The sequence below is a fragment of the Thamnophis elegans genome, chromosome 8 (genome assembly GCF_009769535.1).
Source record: "Thamnophis elegans isolate rThaEle1 chromosome 8, rThaEle1.pri, whole genome shotgun sequence".
Classification (NCBI taxonomy): Eukaryota; Metazoa; Chordata; class Lepidosauria; order Squamata; family Colubridae; genus Thamnophis; species Thamnophis elegans.
Window position 1 is genome coordinate 53,718,616 of NC_045548.1, and position 20,858 is coordinate 53,739,473.

Genomic DNA, 20,858 nt, shown 5'->3' on the forward strand with positions numbered 1-20,858 from the left:
TCAAAGAGATTTTGCAAAATAACACTGGAATCAGCTATTAGTATCAGCTCTGTCCCCAGGTTGATTGAATATATAAAATACTACGCCTAGAGTCAAAAGTAGAAAAAAGGTCACATGTACTAAAAAATTACATGTATTGTAGTATAAGAAGGTTTCTATGGAATCTGGTAAATTGTTTTTCAGACCAAAGGGGTTTTCCAAAAAGATGCTGAAATATATAATTCAAGATGGGGGAGAGGATGTTGAATATGAAAAATAGAAATAGAATATAAAATGATGTTGGATAACCCCAAGTGCTAGCAAGATTAACATAGACGTTTGAATGCAATATTGTATTACTCGCAGAGTTGAAAAATATTACCCAAGAATTACTTTTTAATTATTTACCATGTCAAGGTCAGTTTCAATTTCTTCAGCCTGGAATGGTGAGAACCACATAGACTTCAGTTGGTCATCCATAACATCTGCCAAGATGTACATAGTCCTGCAAGGTAAAACACAGCTTTCATTATTGGTCAATATTTGTTGAAGTTACTAAATTCATTAAAAACTTTCATCTCTTTCCCCAAACTACATATTTACTAACCCTTGTCCTAAGTCCAAATTCTAATTACCCTGACAAAAATCTTCTTGCAGCCCAAACTATTACATCCTTATAAAGATCTGTTCTTAACCAAAAACAAAAGGATAGCCTATAACTAACACAAACTGTTGCCATTTTCTCCTTCAGTTGCAACTATTAGCTATTTTATTATTTTAAAACTATATCACATCATTTTACCTGCCAAATTTGACTTACCTTCAATACATGGTATAATAGTAAAAAAAAAAAAAGTTGAAAAGTAAAAGGAACAGATAGAACACTAGAAATAAAAATAAACTTGTTTGATATGCAATTCTGGAAGAAAATTAACGGAAAGAAGGAAAAGGTTGGACTCCGTGTTTTACAGAGATAGGAAATTAATAATTTGGTATAATAAATATAGTTTTAATAATTATACAATAGTACTTAAGAATTTCTATTGTGTACCACAATCCCCTTGAAAATAATCTGATTTATTTAAATGTGATCCAAATATACCAATTCCAAATATTATAATTCTCTTGTCCATGCAAATGTATTTTTGTTATTTTACCTATTATTAAATAGATGTTGGAGAGATTCTGGAGCAGGCAAAATTGGTTCCACATCTTGATCACTTAGAGGACAAGCCTCTCCAGCAGATTCCAACATCTGTCTAAGTGCAACAACATTATCCAGTAATGCTTCCAGGGTCTCTTCTTCCTTAGAACACTCCTAGATCAGAAATTCTACTTTCATCAATCATATAAAATCTAGCATTCTGGACAGTTAACAAGATACACAGAGAGAGCATTTCACCAGAATATATTTATTTTCGATTCCCGTTAGAGATGATGCACTACAAAACAATACAATTATAAGAAGCAATTGTATTAACGTAATGCAACAAAAGGTGGCATTTTAAAGGTGAACAGGTTTATTAAAAATTTGTGTACCATAGAAGCCATTTAATCTGATATAGTGCAAAATGCTATTGGCAGGTTATGTAAGATCAAGAAGATGTGTAGACAACAAGACCAAATAACCATCAAGACTGATAGATGCAGGCAGAGAACTAAATGAATGCAGGATGGTAACCATGATCAAGAAAATCAGGATGGCTGTGTTATCATCCAAAAATGTGATAAGATTAATTTTATATTTCTCTCATTAGCTACAGTAACTATTCAGTCTGAATAATGCACACACAATACAGGCAGTCCGCGAATTACAACAGTTCATTTAGTGACCGCTCAAAGTTATAACATCACTGGAAAAAGTGACTTATGACCATTTTTCACACTTTACGACCATTGCAGCATCCCCATGGTCATGCAATCAAAATTCAGACAGTTGGCAGCTAACTCACATTTATGAAGATTCCAGTGTCCTGGGATCATGTGGTCACCTTTGGCGACCTTCTGACAAGCAAAATCAAACCAGATTTACTTAGCAGTCATGTAATTAACTTAATAACTGCTAGGGTTCACTTAACAACTGTAGCAAAAAAAGGTCACAAAATGGAGCAAAACTCACTTTATATTAAATGAATATATTGTTTTTTTAGTGAAAGATACATTACCAAAACCAGTTTCTCCAGTTCAAGGAGCAGGTTTTCAGGAGTCTCTTCTTTGCTCTGCAGCTGATATTTTAATTCTGCAGTGCTAAGACCCAGTGTTCTGGTGGGATGACTTCCATCTACTTCCACAAGACTCCCATCATCCCCACAACATCCCTGAAGAACATGAAGAAGTAGCTAAGTGAAAAAGTACTGCAAAAAGTATAAAAAGCCATCTTATATGCAACATAATGTTGCCAATGGAGGACACATAAAATAAACATTCAACATAATCTCCAAGCTAAACAAGAATAAGAATTTTTATATAACAGTGTAAAATATAGCTTTGGGTACACTTGTTTTCATCAAAAAGAATGCACTAATTTGTTAGAGAAATTGCTGAGATATATATTAAGCATGCAAAAGTAAAAAGTTGAAGCTGTAATCTTATTATTTCTATCTTACCGCTCTGAAAAGAGTCAGATATTAATGCTTTTTTTCTCCTTTATCCTACACTTCTCTCTCCTCCTTTTACCACTCCCCATTTTCCCACTATTTTCATTTTTATTTGTATTTTATACTTTGGAAAATTTAATAAAAATTATATTTTAAAAAAAGGAGTATGCACTCATTCTGTCCTTTAAGACAAACCTTCTTTCAATACTAAATAGATCAATATGAGATCTCTTTCCTTTTCAGTATCCATGTGGAAACATGCTTACAGAATATACATCACAGGGATTTTGTGAAATGCTTTTTTATACTTATAGATCCATCATATGAAGCTTTCTCAAAACCATGTTAATCGTTGACACTGATCATACATAATTGTTCTTAGAACTTTTTATTTCTCTATAATCATAATTATGGGTAGTATTTTCAACATTCTGAGAATAGTAGTTTGAATCACTTGATGAATAAATTTATTTATTAAGCAACTCTGGGTGGTTCACAAAGTAAGAAAAAATAACGAACAATATAATAATACAGTAATAGTAAAGGCAAATGAATAAAAAGATGGTAAAACCAATAAGCAACAACAAAATCATGCAAATACTACTCAAAAGGAGGTTCAACTACCTTACCCAAAAGCCTGGAAACATTCCCTTAGTGAAAACCATCTGTTATTCCTTTCATTTTATGTTTTATTATTTCTTGCTTTGATGGGAGTTATTGTAGAGAATTAAAAAGAAAAGAGGAGACGTGCCTTGCATATTTTAGCAACAGAAAAGCAAGTTGTAATTTTTTTTCAATGAAATAACTTTAAAATCAATATTAAACTAAATTGACACTTTATTTAGAAGGCACCTTAACTATTTACATAGCATTGTGGTCTCCTTCAAATATATTTTGCTAAATTGCAATACAACGACAACATTGCTGAGAAATATAAGCTTGTATTTACTTACCAAAGGATCTGAATTTAGTATCTGTCTCATAAAATCCAGAAAGGAAGAGGCAAGTTCTCCTGTGTCTTTACTGAAGCTGCTTACTATTCTCTTCAGTACTGTTTGCAAAGCACCACAATGTTTTGCCAGAGACCTAAGGTTGTTTCAAAAAAGAAATATTTTACTTTACCTACTAAATTTAATGTAGCTCGTAAGTGACTAAGAGACTAAAAAGCAGCTAGTTCATATATTCATAAAGAAGTATTGCTAGATAAAATGTGAAGTAATTTCATTGTACTTAATATTCTTAGGTGTAGCAAACTCTCAGACTGCTACAATACTTTTAGATCAGTCAGCCAATTGCAATAACTAAACTAGATACAAAAAAATATTTTAAATTGCAGAACTGATCAACAGAATCTGTCATCCATAAGGCAATTCTTAACCCTTCATTTGCATAAGAGGTCTCTTCTAAAATAGTTGCCATAGCAACTGATAGCCAAAACTGTCTCTATCAATACTCTCTAAAAGACTGGCTGCAATTCTTATTGTTGAGTAATATTCTTATCTCATTTCCTTTATAACATTGAAACCAAACACCAGCAAAAATAAAAATGACAGAGTTGGAAGGGATCTTGGAGGTCTTCTAGTACAACCCCCGGCTCAAGCAGGAGACCCTATACCAAGGGTCAGCAACCATAAACACTCAAAGACCCATTTGGACCTGTTTACCACATAAAAGAAAATACTGGGAGACCCAAAACCTTTCCCGTGTTGACTTGAGCAACCACAAAACTAGCATATGTAGTTGAATTAAAAGTTCTGTTTTCTTCTGAAACTTTTCTTTTTTAGGATTTAGCCATGGTTGGCCTACTGGTGGTCAAAAAGCTCAACAAATCGCATGTTGGCATGTGTCACACATTGGCGGTTATGACACATATTTTGAGCGACAGAGAGCCACAGCAGAGGGATGAAAGAGCCACATGCGGCTCCAGAGCCGCAAGTTGCTGACCCCTGCCTTATACCATTCCAGGCAAGTGGCTGTCCAGTCTCTTCTTGAAAGCCTCCAGTGATGGAGCATCCATATGAAACATGAAACCATAAGAGCCAACCCACAATCTTTCCATATTAACAATTACAAATGGGTTCATCCACCACCATGGCCCAATGCATGGGAGAAAAGAAGCAGGATGCAGACTACTTCATTCTCTTTATAAATCTGCAAACTGATGCAAATGGGATAACATCACTGAGCAAAGTACACACAGTCAACTAAGTTTTATAGTCCCAATTATCACCTCTGGGACAGAGGTTATATATCATGTTCTTTCAAGATCAACTTTCAGAATTTCAGGGAGGAATTTTACTGGAATATTCGTCTTAAATTTTAATTGTAAGAAACAGGACATAAACAACACTGGAAGATAGGAAGCTCGCTTTAGGAAGCTGATTTTTCAGGGACTGATTTTCACGGTTTCTTTTAGTATTGAACTAATATGACTAATCTCCACTGAAAATGAATGGGAGTTGCATAAAATTTACAGGTACTTTTAGAAACATTTGAAATGGGGAAATGATACCTTTTCAGGTGATAGAATCCATAATTGTGCTCTGTAAGGAACATCATTGTCCTGATACAAGTCAGTAAGCAGGTATAGCTGCTTTCAGCATTAATAACTGTTTCTATCAGGCAGTCACAGATAGAAGCCATGAGTTCCTTGCCTGGCAATGAATTGGAAAGCTGCTCCAATTCAGAAAGAGTGCTTTCTGAGGAACTGGGCAAGATCAAGGCGATATCCTATAAAAAAAAAACACACACACACACAATGTATTACTGAAAGACAGGGGCATATTTTATAATTATGGCAATGCAAGCCAATAGCTGGGACTCAAAGAGCTAATTTAGAATGTGCCTTAATTCATGAAGAATGCCTCAAAGATTGTCTTTTTTTTTCGAATAGAAGACCAACACGACATAATTCAAAAGATATCTGAGACTCCCTACGGTAGTAATGTTATTGGCACAGAAAGCAGATTTACTGCTCACAATAAGTTAATTGACTAATAATAGATAACTCCTTTAGGTTAGTGGGCACATTGGGGTTTTGAGAGCATGTTGTACACATTCTTATAAGGTGACAACTTAGTGGAAACTGCCAGTCACAAAATGCCAATTTTGTAACATTTATCTGGGATCTGAAATAAAAAAACTTTGCTTTTCTCAGCAGATGATCGACATGCTGGACTCAACTACCTATCATTTTTACTTTCAAATAATACCTATGAAATGTATAGTTTGGGGGACTTGGGACATCTAGTGTTGGAAGTCTGGCATATATCAACATAAGCATCTGTAAGCATAATGACCGAGGCCTATTGCTGCATTATTTCCAATATAAAAGTTTCTAAAGAGGGAAGTCTTTTGGCTCTTGACTAGTGAACTTAAGAATGTCTACTATATTCTACATTAGCGGCTTTTTTCTAAGGGAATGCTCATTTAGAATTATTATTTGCACAGATGCAGCAATTGAGATTTAATTCAGAAAACTCAGCAAAACTAAGCCATCTAAAACTAAAATATCACTAGAATATGCAAAATAATAGAATAGAAAATTTTAATTATTGAAAAACTTCAAACGGGGAAAATTAAAAAAATATTAATATACATAAATTTAGCACATTAGGAATTATGACATCTTAAAACACATAAACAAATTAATCCAATTATTACACAGCCCTGCAGTAAACTGTAAATCGTTATAATTCATTCGGTTGATTCTGTTTCATATGGTAAATTCCATGGGGGAAACTAATCTGAAGAAATGACAGCATTTAATTTTGGGAAAGTTTCCAAGGGAGGAACACACACATACATAGACAAAAACCAGAATGTAAACATGCATAGGTTGGTTGCACTAACATATTACAGTAGACAAGATTCTGAATCTGTTCTGATGTACAACACAACTGTTTCCAAGAAAAAGAATGTCTTTGGAAGTAGTCCTAAGGACCCAAATTGGCAACCAACAACCCCATCACTAAACAAGACATAATGTAACTGCAACAGACTTATGACTTTACTTCCACCTCTAGTCATTAAATAAGACATCATTTGATTTTACTGCTGGATACTCCATTGATTCTGTTTGTTGGAACTTGGCTGTGAAGCACACAAGTTGTGATTACATGACTGCAGGATGCTGCAATTGTCATAAATATGAGAACCAGTCCTAAAGTTATATTTTTTTCAGGCCTGTAATAATGTTTGCGGTCACTAAACAAGGCAATGGTTTAGCAAGTCCATTCTTTCATAGCCTACCAATGTATAACAGTACATTTATGTACCTACGTATGTGAAGACATAACCATGGGAATATGCAAAGAATACAGAAAATTAAATTAAATTCTTCTTTAGATTTTCCATTTTAAATACCTGGTCACAGAAGGACTGTAAAATAGAAGCTAAGTATTCTGCACACTGCTGATGAATTATGTTTTCTCCTGCAGTTTGCATCAAAGACAAAAGTTCCAGGAAAACCTCCGTATATTTTTCATCGCCTTTAGCAGCTCCATTAATCAGGTGCAAAATAGCTAATTTACAAGCTTTGTGGGAAGCCAGGGCATCAAATAAAGCAAGCAAGCGGGTGGTCTGACCAGTGTATTGTTTCTCCTTATCTTCTGGGCTGCTGAAATGGTGAGAAATTTTTTTATTAGAAAGATATCACACTAGGTAGAAATGCAAATAAAAGCAAACATACAAGTTTGAATATTCCCATTCATTCATTCATTCATTCACACACACACACAATGTTCATTCTTGCATAACTGTCAAACTGCCACCTACATGAAAAGTTACTGGGATTACTAATGACACTAGAAATAATACTATTAGTGGTGTTTAAGTGACTTTAATGAAAAGCAAATATTCAGGAAATAGAATTAAATTTTGGAGGGTTTTTTCCCCCCCGTTTCACTCACTTCTCTATATTAGCCACTAACTTCTTGTTGTTCTAGGATGGAAATGAAATGAAACAAAATACTTTTAGGTGCATAGCTACCTAACACTTGACACACTATTCAAAAACCAAAACTTAGTCTTGCTCTCCCACTCCACAATACAAATTGGTGCTACAGAATGTTTGGCTGGACAATCACATGACTGAAGCAACAGAAGGCATAAGGTCCAAAGCAATATGTTATGGAGATTCTCAATCATCCATGTCTTGGTTGTTCCAAAGATGTTTCTTCTCATCCAAGATGCTTCTTCAGGTCTCACTTCTGGAAGAAGCTTCTTGGATGAGAAGCAAAATGTCCTCAACGAAAAACAAAGGAAGTTCGGTTGCCTTTTCAAAAAACCCAAACATCTTTGGTCCAAAGCATATGATTAAGTATCGAGTAAGACAGGGACCATAACCACAACAGGACCTTTTAAGTCTACATTCAATTGTGAGCAGGCAAAATGGTGACCAATGAGATCAACTTCTCTACTTTGGACAAATCATTAGACAAATTGTTAAACAATAATTGTCTTCTTTAGGTCGTATTAAACAAAATATTGAAATGTACCTTTGCAGATCTTCTACAAGTAGATCTAAGACAGTTCTCATAATAAGGAGAGCCGTTGGTGAGGCCAAGTCACACAATTGTACACAAATGCGCCTTAGCATATGCTGAATAGGCTGGCAAGTAGAGCCAGAAAAGGATCGTACTATTTCTTGCAGTAATTTTGCTTGAACATGAAGATGCATGCTCCAAAGTTTTCTAGTATTGAGAGCTACTGATAGGTCATGTGGTTCAATAACCTACAGAAAACAAAATTAATCCCTTGAAATGCACAATAATCATACATTTGCAACATGCTGTGCCAGTCTCCACTCTGGAATTTTATAGAAAATGTATGTGAATAGAGTGAGGAGTTCCAAGAAAAATTGCCAAGGAGAGTATGTCAACTGGCATTCATACTCAAAATTATTCTCACAAAACAGCCCTATAAAGGCACATAACTTGAAACAAAGAGTACACATGAGTATTCAATACAAATATCCCTGTGGTACCTGATCCTATATTTTCCTTGGTTCTCCAGACTATTTTGTTCAATGATTCTAAATAAAACCAACCTCAGAGTGTATAACAATATAACTTTACTTTATATATACTTTAACTTTAATAAAAGTAAAATTCATAAATATGTTTCATAGCTCCTCAACTTTCAGGTTAGCTGATTTTTTTAAAAAAATCAATTGGTAGTTCTTATTTACCTGAGTGGTCTGCATAGGCAGAGGAAGAGGCAGTAGTTCTGAAAGCAATATAAGGCCAGAGAAAAATCCTTCTGGGATTCTTAGAACAGAAGAAAGAACCTCTTTGAGCATTAGTGACCAAGTATTATTGGCTAGAGTTTCTTCGGAAATAGTCAGCTTCTCATTAACACCTTGGGTGAAAGTCAACAAGATATCAACAATATCATTCTGGATTTTCTGTTCATCACTGTCCAAACGCCCAGAGAGGGTTATAGAACATAAAAGCATGTGTAAAGAAATAAGTGCTGAAGGAACACGCATATCTTTAAATTCAAAGGATCCTCCCCGTAGCAATTCAGTTAACATGGTCTTCAAAAGTGTGAGAGTACATCGGGCCATGGAGATTGTAGTGACTCTGTGAAGAGTTGTTCCCATGTTGACATGGAGTCTCCAGGGCTGAATAAGAATGCTGTTTAGTTTTTGCAGAACTCTGATAAATGTGTCCATTCCTTCAGAAGAGAAGAGCTGAATAACTGCAAGGTTCCATTTAAGGTCCTTTTGCTGACCTTTATGAATGATAGGAGAAATAAAAAGAAGAAAAGTCTTTATATTTTATTTTCAATTTCATAATGAATAGAAATTAGATGCAATGATTTTGTTGGTGAAAAAAGGTAAATATTTTTACGTACTTTTTTCACTCAATAAAATGAACTGAGAATTACTCCAGATTTTATACCATCAGTAGGCAAAGAGCACTATATTTTAGAATGTTTGTGTGATTTAATGCAATACATTCTACTCAATGAGAACTAAGAGATTAAAGATTGTACCTTCAACAGGTGGTGGAGGACATGCAATATGACACAAGACACGAAGTGCTGTAGGAAGACCAACTCCTTCCTGAGTCATCAGGCTATCAATGTTCTTTAAAGTAAAGAAGTAGATAATGATTAAAAACATAAATATTCAAAATGGATATATCTGATTTAACAGACCAACACTGCTTCTGCACAAGCTATGGAGAGATCCATTTAATTATTGTATGTAACCAAAACAATTACCCAAAAGCCGCAGTTCCCCATGTTGTCTAATAGTGTAGATTTTACGACTTGAAGTTCACTTATATAGAAAGCACAGGGATACGGAAAGCCTGACTTATGTAACTCTTCAGCAGTCCAGCAATGGATTTGGTTCAAGATTTGGTCCTTCCTTATTGTGCAATACATCCAGCTTTGTTTTTAAAAAAGAGCAATTTGTATGTGTTCTGTAAGATCACCATTCCAATATTTAGAATATTTAGATACCAAACTAAATGTTAGCATGTATTTATTGTTTCATGAATATTTAAGTAAAACTATAAATACAATAAAAGGGACTAGGGTGGGAGGGCCAAACTAGATCCCATAAAGGAGAATATTTGTAGCTCAGAGTTGAAATGAGGGACCAATCTAGCAACTTAAAGTGAACAGCAAACATAGAATTGCCAATCCATTTTTTCCCCTTCCCAAAACATTTTAATTGAACAGCATGTCTATTTTCAACAAAATCTGAACCAAAATTAACTTCAAAATACATTTGTTCCAAAAGATGAGGAGTTTGCTATTCTAAGGTCATACTTATTTTTACTTTTTATTTATTAAATTTCTATGCCATTAATCTCCCTGTCCAAGGATGGCAATGAAAACCATGTATAATGTATTAGTACAGATGGACTCAGAAACTGAAATGGTTAAAGATTGTATGATAAAATGGGCTCAGAATATTGAAGAACCTATAATGTTGGACACATGGGAAAAAATATGGGTAAGAAATGTAAAATTTACACAAGCACAAAATTTGAGAGAAAATTTTTATAAGATGTTTTATAGATGGCATTTAGATCCCAAAAAGCTTGCTTCTATGTATTCAAATGTTCAGCCTAAATGTTGGAGATGTGGTTCTTTCGATGCTACATATTTTCATATATGGTGGACATGTCGTAATGTTAAGGCATTTTGGATAAAAATTTGGTGGATCCTGCAAAATATCTTCAAAAAAAGGATAAAATTCACTCCCAAACTGTTTTTACTAGGTATATGTACTGACTTCGTAGCAGTAGAGATTAATTTGGTTCTGTACTTAATAACGGCAGCAAGACTTTTGGTGGCGCAATACTGGAAGAAGAAAGACCTGCCTACAATTCAAGAATGGACTTTAAAGGTTACAAACTTAGCCGAAATGGCGAAAATTTCAGCATATCTTAAAGAACATTCAAATGAGAAGTATAAACGAGACTGGAAAAAATGGATTGATTATATACAAAGCAAATACGGGACTAGGAAATTCCAGATAGCTTATGCTTAAAATTAGTAATAACGTAAATTGTTAAAAATTTGGGTAACAGCAAGAAGCTGAGTTCAATGTAGAGATATTTTAGACTGTGATTGTCAAAAGTTATACCATGTATGGGCTCTGGGAAGTCGGGGGGAGGGAAGGGAGGCGGGGATCTAGGGGGAGGGGGGGGAGGGGGGAAATATAATATGTGTTAAATTTTAAAGCATGATTGCACTTGTATACTGTGGTTTTTATTAATGTTAGTGTCAAAACAGAACAAACTGAATATATCGGAAAGTAAGAGATACCGAAGGGAGGAGCTGAATGAAAGAAGAAGGAGAGTAGAGAGAGTGAGAGAGAGGAGGAGGAGAAGGAAGGGAGGGAATGGATTAAGAGAGGGAGTGATAGGGTTAGGGTTAGATAGAGGGGGAGGGGAAGTAGGTGTAGAGGGGTATGAGAGAAGGAAGAATGAAAGTTGGAGGGGGATGAAAGAGGGTGTATGGTGGGCTAAGGCGGTATATTGGGTTTGTATTGTAGGGGGCATTCTCTATAAAAGCGAGGGCTGTGTTTATTACTCAATGTTATATGCCTCGGTTGCACAGTAAACATGTGATTGTATAGAATGAAATGGAAATAAAAAGATTTGTACCATTAAAAGGAAAAGGAAAATAAAAAAAAGAAAAAGAAAACCATGTAAAAATTACAAAATTTGTTACATAGTACAGTGAAAACACACTCCCCCGTATGTTCTTACTTATTTATTTTACTGACCTGTTTAATATATTCAATGAGATTTGGGATACAATTAATTTCAAATCGGATTGTTTTCAATGGCTCCAACCATTTATTAAGTTCTAAAAACAAACAAGATCATTTGATGAATGTTACATGAGGCATTCAAGAAAATGTGAAAACAATTAGAGCGGTCAGCCTTTTGGTTCTAAAATTGATTGAATCTTAACAATGGGAACATATTTTGTCACATATGCACACTAGGAACACAGTAAATATCTCCTTTATCACTGAAATCATATCCTCCTTCTCCAAGATTCTCATTCTGCCTGACTAAAAGTCACTGTTGTTCTGAGGTACTACATATCCAAAGGACCAGACTGTATAACTCTAAACATCTCCATTTCAGCCAGTTTGCATTCAAAAGATTGGACCTTTTCTCTGACAGACAGCACTGTTGGACACACTCCCAATTTATTTCCAACCCTTATACTTGATATGTAAAGTTTTAGAACAAAATAATAAAACAGAAATATTGTTTTTCTACCTAGATTTATTTAACAGCAGAAGGAAAAATATTCCATACAATTCTGAGACTTCTTATTCATATTGTATTCAAAAGCATCCTTCCACCAATTAAGTATAAGGCACATAAATTATATCAACCACCAACCTAGATAATTTATGAAATACCATAAGCAGCTACGGAAATTGGACAGTAGTACAAGTTAAAATCATTAATACAAATAAAATTAAGATGATTTAAAATATTATACTTTAAAGAAAACAAAATGCCTGGAAGTACACTTCATGCATGAAAGAAATCAGATGTATCTATCAGGATTGCTTTTTCCACTCAGTAGCAGAGTTACACAAAGCTTTGGACAGCACTTTTGATATTAACACAAATCAAATTTATAATGTTGAGAAACAGCAAGTGATAACTTCACAAGGAACAAAAATCCCAATACTGTTTGGGAATGTAACACCAACACACTTCATTTTAAAGCTGTACAGGAGTAGGTGATGTGGAAATAAGAATTGATTTAAAGAATCTAAGTGATTCATCAATATAGAATACGAGTCTATATATTTCTTTCAAATTATGGCATCTGTCCATGAGTAGTATATTACATAAATCAGGAATATTTTTTTCTTTAAAAACCAACTTCATAAGAAGACTGCTAAAGATCTTTCAATTATAGTATCTAGTAATCTTAATACATGCAATAGTGAAACAGAGTATTAGAAATATTTCTCCTACATCATTTAAAACATTGTCCAACAATAACATTGTACCTTGTAACTTGGTGTTATTTTCATCCGCTTTGCAAAGCTTCAACAGGGGGGCTGAGTACAGTTCAAGCATCTGGACATCACTTGAAGACTGTATCACCAGTAGAACAAGGATGCAGGCATAATTGTAGGCAACTGACTTTTTTGATTTGGAATCACTGTTTAAAACAAAAACTTACAACTTACTAGTTTGCTTCGTATTACTTCATTTCATGTTTTAGTCTTCATACTAAGCATAAAACCCAGAGATTAAGTTTCCATCACAGGTTTCCCACTCTTCAGAGATTTAGTGGGCACATAGAACTCACAGAAGGAAAAACAACTGTGCAAGAGGATTCTCACTTGCCCAGCACAGTATTCCATTTATATTAAACACAGCAGACCAATATAGTTATCATTAAAGTTCACAGAGGTTTTATCAAGCCATCCTATTCTTTCATAATCCTTCTACTTTTAAAACGTATTATGGTCCAAAGAGAACAGTACTTAGAAGCAAGCAGTAATCTTTAGAATAAAAATTAATTTAAAAAACAGTATTGTTCTGAACTGAGTTGAGAGTTTCTATCGATCCTATTAAAGACAGTTCTCACGCTGCAACTACAATTGGAATCAGAATTGCAGTCACTATGCAATGTGGTTATAAACCATATCATATGACTGCCCCGCTTAGTGACTACATTCCAGGCAATCCTGGTTGATGTCATAATTCCAGTTGCATAGCAACTTAGGAAGAAAGCAGGAGTCCCAGGTAAAGAGCATGGAGGTGGGGTGAGGTGGAGGCAGTGCAGTTGCGTGAGTTGGGGGAGGAGGGTGTTGCAATATGACTCAAGCCGAGAAAGATTGGGAGGGGGGAAGGTGCAGGGTGTGTATGAGCACAAAGATGTAGGAAAACAGGGTACAGCATGCAAGAGAAGGGCAAAATGAAGACATAGTGCAGCGGTCACCAACTGGTGGTCCATGGACCACTGGTGGTCCTCAGAACAATTATTTGCATTTTTTTATATTGCACTAAATACTATTTATCTTTTTAAAAAATTCATATTGGTGGTCCACGAGATTTTAAATTATGAATTTAGTGGTCCCGGAGGTCCGAAAGGTTGGCGACCCCTGGCATAGTGCATACAAACAAAGAATGTCAGGGAGTTGGGGAGACTTACCCAAGCGACTTCTTTCTCTTTCCTAATGCCTTCCCCATTGACTTTGCTTGGGAAAAGCCTGCATGGAGGCTCACAAATGGCAGTTATGTGACCACGGGACACTGCAACCAGTTTAAGTGCAAACTGTTTGCCAAGTGCTCAAATTTAGTTCACATGACCGCAGGAGTGTTGCAATGACCAGAACTCTGGAGGACCAGTCTTAAGTCCCTTTGTTCAGCACCATCACAAGTTCAAATAGTCACTGAATGAATGGCACAACTTGAAGACTATCTGTACAGGAGCCCTCAGAGACATTGCTTAATGTATTATAACACTTAGTGATGAGGTCAGTCACACCTCTCCACCCAACCAACCTCACAAGACTGCATCTGTGGATCAAGTAGAAAGAAGCAGCATTGTGTACATTTTTTTTGAGCTGCACAAAACAAAGGCAGAATATTGCGAGCCAGCCCATATAAATCAAATAATAAATCATTACCCTAATGCTTCTTTGGAGTAGAACTCCATTAAAGTAATAAGGCTCTGGAGATTCTTCTCAAGACTGAAGACATGGGCAACAGCAGCTCTTCCTACTGGGTTAAAAGTGATCAAGTAAAGATTATGAAGGGTTCCCAGGAGATCTGAATGGTCAGTTTCATCAGTGGCTGTGCAACGCTGGAAGTGGCTGAATAGTTCTGAAATGCACTGCAGCGTCTGGGTCGAATGAAGAAGCCATAAGGGAAATGCTTCATCGCCTGCCCCGTCGGTTTGCAGGCCTTCTTCTTGATCGGGATCCGAAAACTGACAAAATGCTCGAACCAGCAAATTGGTGGCTTCATATTCAGAGAGGAAAAAAAGGAGACCTTTCTGTGACTGTGCTAAAAACCTCAGAATATCTCTGACAGATTGAAGCACTCCAGGATGCACATTTGTTATTGGATTGGACAACAGCAAAGTGACAGACTCCAAAAAACTGTGGTTGTGAAGATACCTGAAGAAATGAAGAGAAGGATAAATAATACTAAGAAATAACATCTATCCACTACATTTTCCCATAAGATAGCTAAACTGCAACCTCATACAATTCTGTATTTGTATTACAGGGTACCCTTGTGGTTTGGAATAGAAAACAAATCCCACAAATATGAAGTGGGATTAATTACTATCATACTAATTAATATCTCCAATTTAAAAGGAAAACTGATATCCATCTTCACTGGAGAAAGTAATTATGTTAGAGGTAAAAGGAAAGCAGGCCCTCAAAGAACACGGTGGCTGGACACCATCAAAGGTGACACAAGAAAGAGCACAGAACAATTCAAAAGGAGTAATGCAAGCTCGGAAGATTAGGAGTGATTTGACCAATAGAATTGCCAAGAGTCAGACACAACTCAATGGATAACAGCATCAGCATTATCATTCATCTGAGCCTGAATTTAATTTCAGTAGATCTATACCTGTTTTATATTTTTGCATTAAAAACACAAAAACATTGTTTCAAATTTTTACTGATTGCTATATATTCATTCAATCCAAGAAATCAAGACTACTTGTTAAAAGTTGATTTTGCAAATCAGATTACCTGATGTTCCTACAAACTTAAATTAATGAAGCACAGGGCTAATTATTACTATTTTTATCAACGTAAGTAGAAAGCACCACCATGGTAACAAGGAGATTACTACAATTTTCAATGGCTACAAATTGGAAATACTGTAGGATATTCAGGGAATAGATTATGCACAATCTTCTCTTTAAAATTCTGAAACACTCAGAATAGCACACTGGTTAGCAAGTATTAAGAACTTGCAAATTACCTATAGGTACTACCTATTCTTCAATTCTAAGTAAACATTTGAGGACTCAAATCTTTTTAATTTAAATGGGGAAAGTGAAATAACGTTAAGGAAAATGTGAAGAAACAAAGAAACGGAAATGAAAGTAGTAAAGAAATTAAAATATTTCCTATTAAATCAACAATATTTATTAAATAATGGACAAACTAGTCAAGTTTCAACTCCAATTAGACCAGGTTTCGCTTTTAAATATGCTGTGCAGTAGTGAAAGTCTGATGAACATATATTGAAGGTACCAACTAAAAAAACCAGAACACGCATAACTAAAGCCATCTACCAAAATCAAAAATATACATACCTGAACAGAACTGGAAAAGGATCATCCCTTTCTGGAGGCCCTGTAATACGTGCTGTTGTTGGAAAAGATTTCACAGGTGGCTGCACCATGCTGTGCGGGGCTGTCTCCATCAAATGCAAAATTTCATCTAAAATGTTAATGAGTTTTTCAATTTCTCCTTCATTCATAGTGGAGGACTCCAAAATATTGTCCATATCCATTGGAGCATCTACATCGTTATCATATTCCTGGTTGCCTCTTTCAGGTCCAGCATCTGGATCCTGCTCAGACTCAGAATGATTTGGAAGGGATGGAGGATTTTCTGCTAGCTGGTCACCAATTTTTTTTACCTCAGACAGAATCTCATAGAAGTGACATTTCTGTAAAATGGCAGAACCTGCAGTGACTACCCTTACAGTCTGATCCAGGAGAATAAGTTCCAAAAGTCTCTGATAGCCACTTTTTTCACTGGCCTCCAAACTACTCCTCAAAAAAACCTCCATTCCTTCAGTCATGCTAATAACACTATCCAAAGCTTTGAAAGCATTAAGTTTAAGGGAAGAGGACACATGATCCGCAAAGAGCAACTCAAATAAAGAATCAATTACTCCCCCTTGCAAGAGTGCTTCTATTCCTCGAGTTCCACATTCTGCCAGTGAAGAGACAAGCTTTGTCCCAGCTTTCAGCTGACGGACGTTCAAAGCAATTGGTTGTCTCAGGGCTACTTGAAGATTTAAAGACTGCATTGTCCAGTCAACCAACTGGCTTAAGTAATCCTGGCTTGTATCCTTTAATTGCAAGTAACTTAGTCCTTTGACTACTAAACTGGGTATTTCTTCCAAAGCTGTGACCCATTTTGCACCTCTTTCCTCCTGATACAATTCAAGGAGCTCAGTCAATTTAACGGAACTCTCTACTGCCCCACTGTTTTCCTTCTCTAGATCTTGATCTCTCATCTTGGCAACTTCCATCTCAAAAGTGGTCTTGTAGGAGCAACTGAAATATAGAAGGGGTCCAAGATCCCTATCAAAAGGATCATAGGTTACAGGTGGCACTCTGGCCAAATCTTCAGCAGTATATTCAATGTCAAAACTTGGGTATTTAAACGTCTCTCGTTCCAAGTCAGCAATACCATCTTCATCACTTGAAATCTGTTCATAACCATCATCTCCTGAAACAAATATTTAAAAACATACTATAAAATTCATGTTTTAACTGTTGATTAGATAAAAAACCATATTGGCTCCCACTTTGTATGTGTGTCCTTCTACACATACATACCCCACCGAAGCAATAAATAACGTATTATTAATCAAAGCACACATGAAGAACATAAGGCTATAAAACGCTATGTAATAATCTTCCCACATCTAAGATTGTGTTTTTATTCCAAAAGTCTCTGTATGTTTCAATCAAATGGACCTCTAAAAAGGTGCATGTACCGCAAAAAGAACGACTGCCAAGTAAACAAGACCAAGGTCAGACTTCAAGCATTCAAAGAGAAAACAGAGAAATAGTTTGGCTAGCAATAGTTTCTCATGCTTATAAAAGCTGATGCAACTAACTCAAAATAGAATACAGGTGCTCAAATATACATCAATATGTAGAGACAAATTCCAAGTGTCTTGGCAAAAAATATTTGAATTTACTGGCCTACAATCCCAACAGCCCTTCCAAAGATTGCAAACCATCTTTATTGCAGCCATACTGAAAAGGTTACTAAAGCACAATGAATAGCTTGTTTATTTTCTGGCCCTTATTCAGAAGGAATGCCTATCTTTAACAGGACAGGGAAAGAAAATATAACATATAAGAAAATATGTATTTAAAAAGAATGCAGAAATGTTGCTAATCTGAGAACATCTTGTTACTAAATGTCAAAACAAGGACTAATTAGTCCTAACAGAATGACACTAACTAAAACACTCACTAGTTGGTGGAGTGAGGAAGGATATAAATACAACAAATAAATACTGCAATTTAAGCTTTGAAAAAATCAAATATACTTTTAAAGGAAACACTAATTTGGGGCTTATCAACAGCTCACATAAATGACTAAATTATTGCAAATTATTATTTGATTATGTACTCAATTATTCCCTTTTCACTTACAAATATTGGCAGCATCTTATAAAAATGCATACATTTTTTTTCATCCTTTTCCAGAAATTAACAGTTAAATCTTCCTTCCTAAAATTATGTGTTTTCAAAATTGGTTCTTAAATACCATACTTTCAGCTTGCAGGTAAATCAATGATTAACTGTTAACACCAAGCAAGGATTCAATTGTATGCATTGCAGTATGCAAAACTCTCTGTTAAGAAACCAAATATATTTTTGTGCATCGTGTATTTGGTTCCCTAATTTAATCATCAAAATATACCTTAGTGAAGTTATTTTAGAAAGATGCAAAGTTTTTCCTCTCAGATGTGACAATAATGAGAACAGAATTTCTTCCTGGCTACCTGATACAGGCATTGGCCCATCTTCTTCATCATCACGTGGAGGGAGCCCAGGTGGGGTTCTTGGTCTTCTATGTTGGCCATCATAGACTAAGTGAAATAAAATTTTTATACACTGCCAACATTGTTTCAAGAAAAGGGTCAGACCAGATATTTATCTGCGAGTCAATGATTATCAAGCAAGAACAACATAATGTATGCATGCATGAATCTAGTTGGTTGAATTTGCCTACCTTCACCTTCTTCCTCTTCATCACCTTCTTCCTCTTCTTCATCATCCTCATCCTCATCCTCCTCATCATCATCGTCCTCTTCATCATCCTGAATGCTATCTACTGTTTGACCATCGTCATCCTCTTCTTCATCCTCTTCCTCCTCAACATCCACACCTTCTTCATCATCATCCATTTCTTCTGCTTGTTCTTCTTCCACTTCTGCTTCATCAGAATATGGCCCTTCTTGATGAATGGAAGTCCGATCAGGAGAAATGGGCTCAAAATAATCTTCTCTGTGATCAACATCGTCTTCTTTCTCTCCAGCAACTGAAAATAATGAAATAGCAGGAAAATAGCAAGAAAACAATGCTTGAGGTTTCAATACTGAAAAGTTACTTATAATTAAAGTTAAGTAACAAAGATATCTGATTTAAAGTTAAGTTGAAATATAATATTGACCCATCAGATACTGCACCACCAGATTCAGTTTTACATAATGTGGATGGGGGATGTGAAGATTTTAAAAAAATGAATGTCAATTCTTTATTAAACACAGAACCATGTACTCTAAATTATGAAGTACCGTATTTGGGAAGGAAAATTCTTAACCCAATGGCAGGATGCAAAACACTGTCAAAAACCCAAATATACTTTTGTGCATTATATATTTGGTTCTCTATTTTAGACATCAAAACATGTATTAGTGAAGTTATTTCAGAAAGATCCAAAGCTTTTCCTCTCAGATGTGACTATAAGAACAGAATTTCCTCTTGGCTACCTGATATAGGCATTGGCTCATCTTCATCATCATCCGGAGGAGGGGGGCCAGGTGGGGTTCTTGGTCCTCTAGGTTGAGGCCGGGGAGGGCTGCCATTGAACTGTTCCTCTTTCTCTCCATCAGCTGTAAAAGATATTTGAGCCAAAGAAAAGTTATGTATTTTTTAAATCGTACTGCATGATAAACAAAGGCCAAACTGTTTTTGCAATTCCATTCAGTTTCCAAAGCAGCGGAAATGAACTGCCGAGAGCAGGATGGGAGAAATGACATTTAAATTAATAAGAAAACAAAACCCTGTGTCTGATAACACCACCACCACCATACCCTTAAGGGTTTAAATTGGAAAGAGAATTATTTGGAAAAATTCTGAAGCATGTGCTACTGTACTGATACTCATACTCATGAACTTACAGAATGAATTCCACTGAAAGTAGTACTGAAAAACAAATGTTTAGGAAACTACGCTTGACTGCTATGAAAGATTTGATTTTCTAACCAAAACATTTTTGAAGAGAGTTAAAAACTAGAACAGAATTGCTCACTTAATTTTGGAGTTCTTTTCAAAGCTTGTTGTTGCTGAGGAGGTGGAGGAGGTGGTGGAGGAGGAGGAGGAGAGTCTCTGTCGTGGCCTACCACTCTATCAACCGAGCCATATATTGCCAGTGTTAAGCAGTTATACCAGCCTCTTAAAACTAAGCCATCAGTGTTAACCTGCATTATTTAAAATAAAACACAAATTAAACATGACTTGCTGCATTTGAATTAACAGTATCAATTTCATCAATTGTTTTATGTATTGTTAAAGCAATACTTCAGCTTTAAAAATCCTATATATCCAAATTCTACAGCAGTTCTGAAATATGCTTTTTATTTCAAATGTTTTCAGCTCTCATTACGAGGATCTATCTAAAAACACGAAGGCCATTTTTGCTAGGAACATCTGTCTATTAAACTAAATATCATACAATGCTATGACGAAGAATGAGATTTGGGAAAAAATATCTTTGCCTCTCTTTTGAATGATTGTAGTATAATGACATTCAACAAT

The 20,858-nt window shown here is 35.5% G+C and overlaps 1 protein-coding gene across 1 annotated transcript in view; it reads right to left on the reverse strand.

Annotated features, from left to right (window-relative positions):
- Positions 1 to 20,858, reverse strand: part of VIRMA (vir like m6A methyltransferase associated) — a 31,703-nt gene that overhangs the window by 6,092 nt on the left and 4,753 nt on the right. Inside the window, exons 5-20 of the mRNA XM_032222722.1 lie at positions 20,353 to 20,521; positions 19,811 to 19,933; positions 19,051 to 19,359; positions 16,377 to 17,526; positions 14,722 to 15,213; positions 13,090 to 13,244; positions 11,830 to 11,912; positions 9,576 to 9,669; positions 8,767 to 9,311; positions 8,075 to 8,310; positions 6,942 to 7,194; positions 5,089 to 5,306; positions 3,530 to 3,662; positions 2,145 to 2,297; positions 1,137 to 1,297; positions 388 to 484 (exon numbers count right to left, since the gene is read on the reverse strand). Coding sequence (XP_032078613.1) covers positions 388 to 484; positions 1,137 to 1,297; positions 2,145 to 2,297; positions 3,530 to 3,662; positions 5,089 to 5,306; positions 6,942 to 7,194; positions 8,075 to 8,310; positions 8,767 to 9,311; positions 9,576 to 9,669; positions 11,830 to 11,912; positions 13,090 to 13,244; positions 14,722 to 15,213; positions 16,377 to 17,526; positions 19,051 to 19,359; positions 19,811 to 19,933; positions 20,353 to 20,521 — 4,371 coding nt within the window. The remainder of the gene's footprint in view (positions 1 to 387; positions 485 to 1,136; positions 1,298 to 2,144; positions 2,298 to 3,529; positions 3,663 to 5,088; positions 5,307 to 6,941; positions 7,195 to 8,074; positions 8,311 to 8,766; positions 9,312 to 9,575; positions 9,670 to 11,829; positions 11,913 to 13,089; positions 13,245 to 14,721; positions 15,214 to 16,376; positions 17,527 to 19,050; positions 19,360 to 19,810; positions 19,934 to 20,352; positions 20,522 to 20,858) is intronic.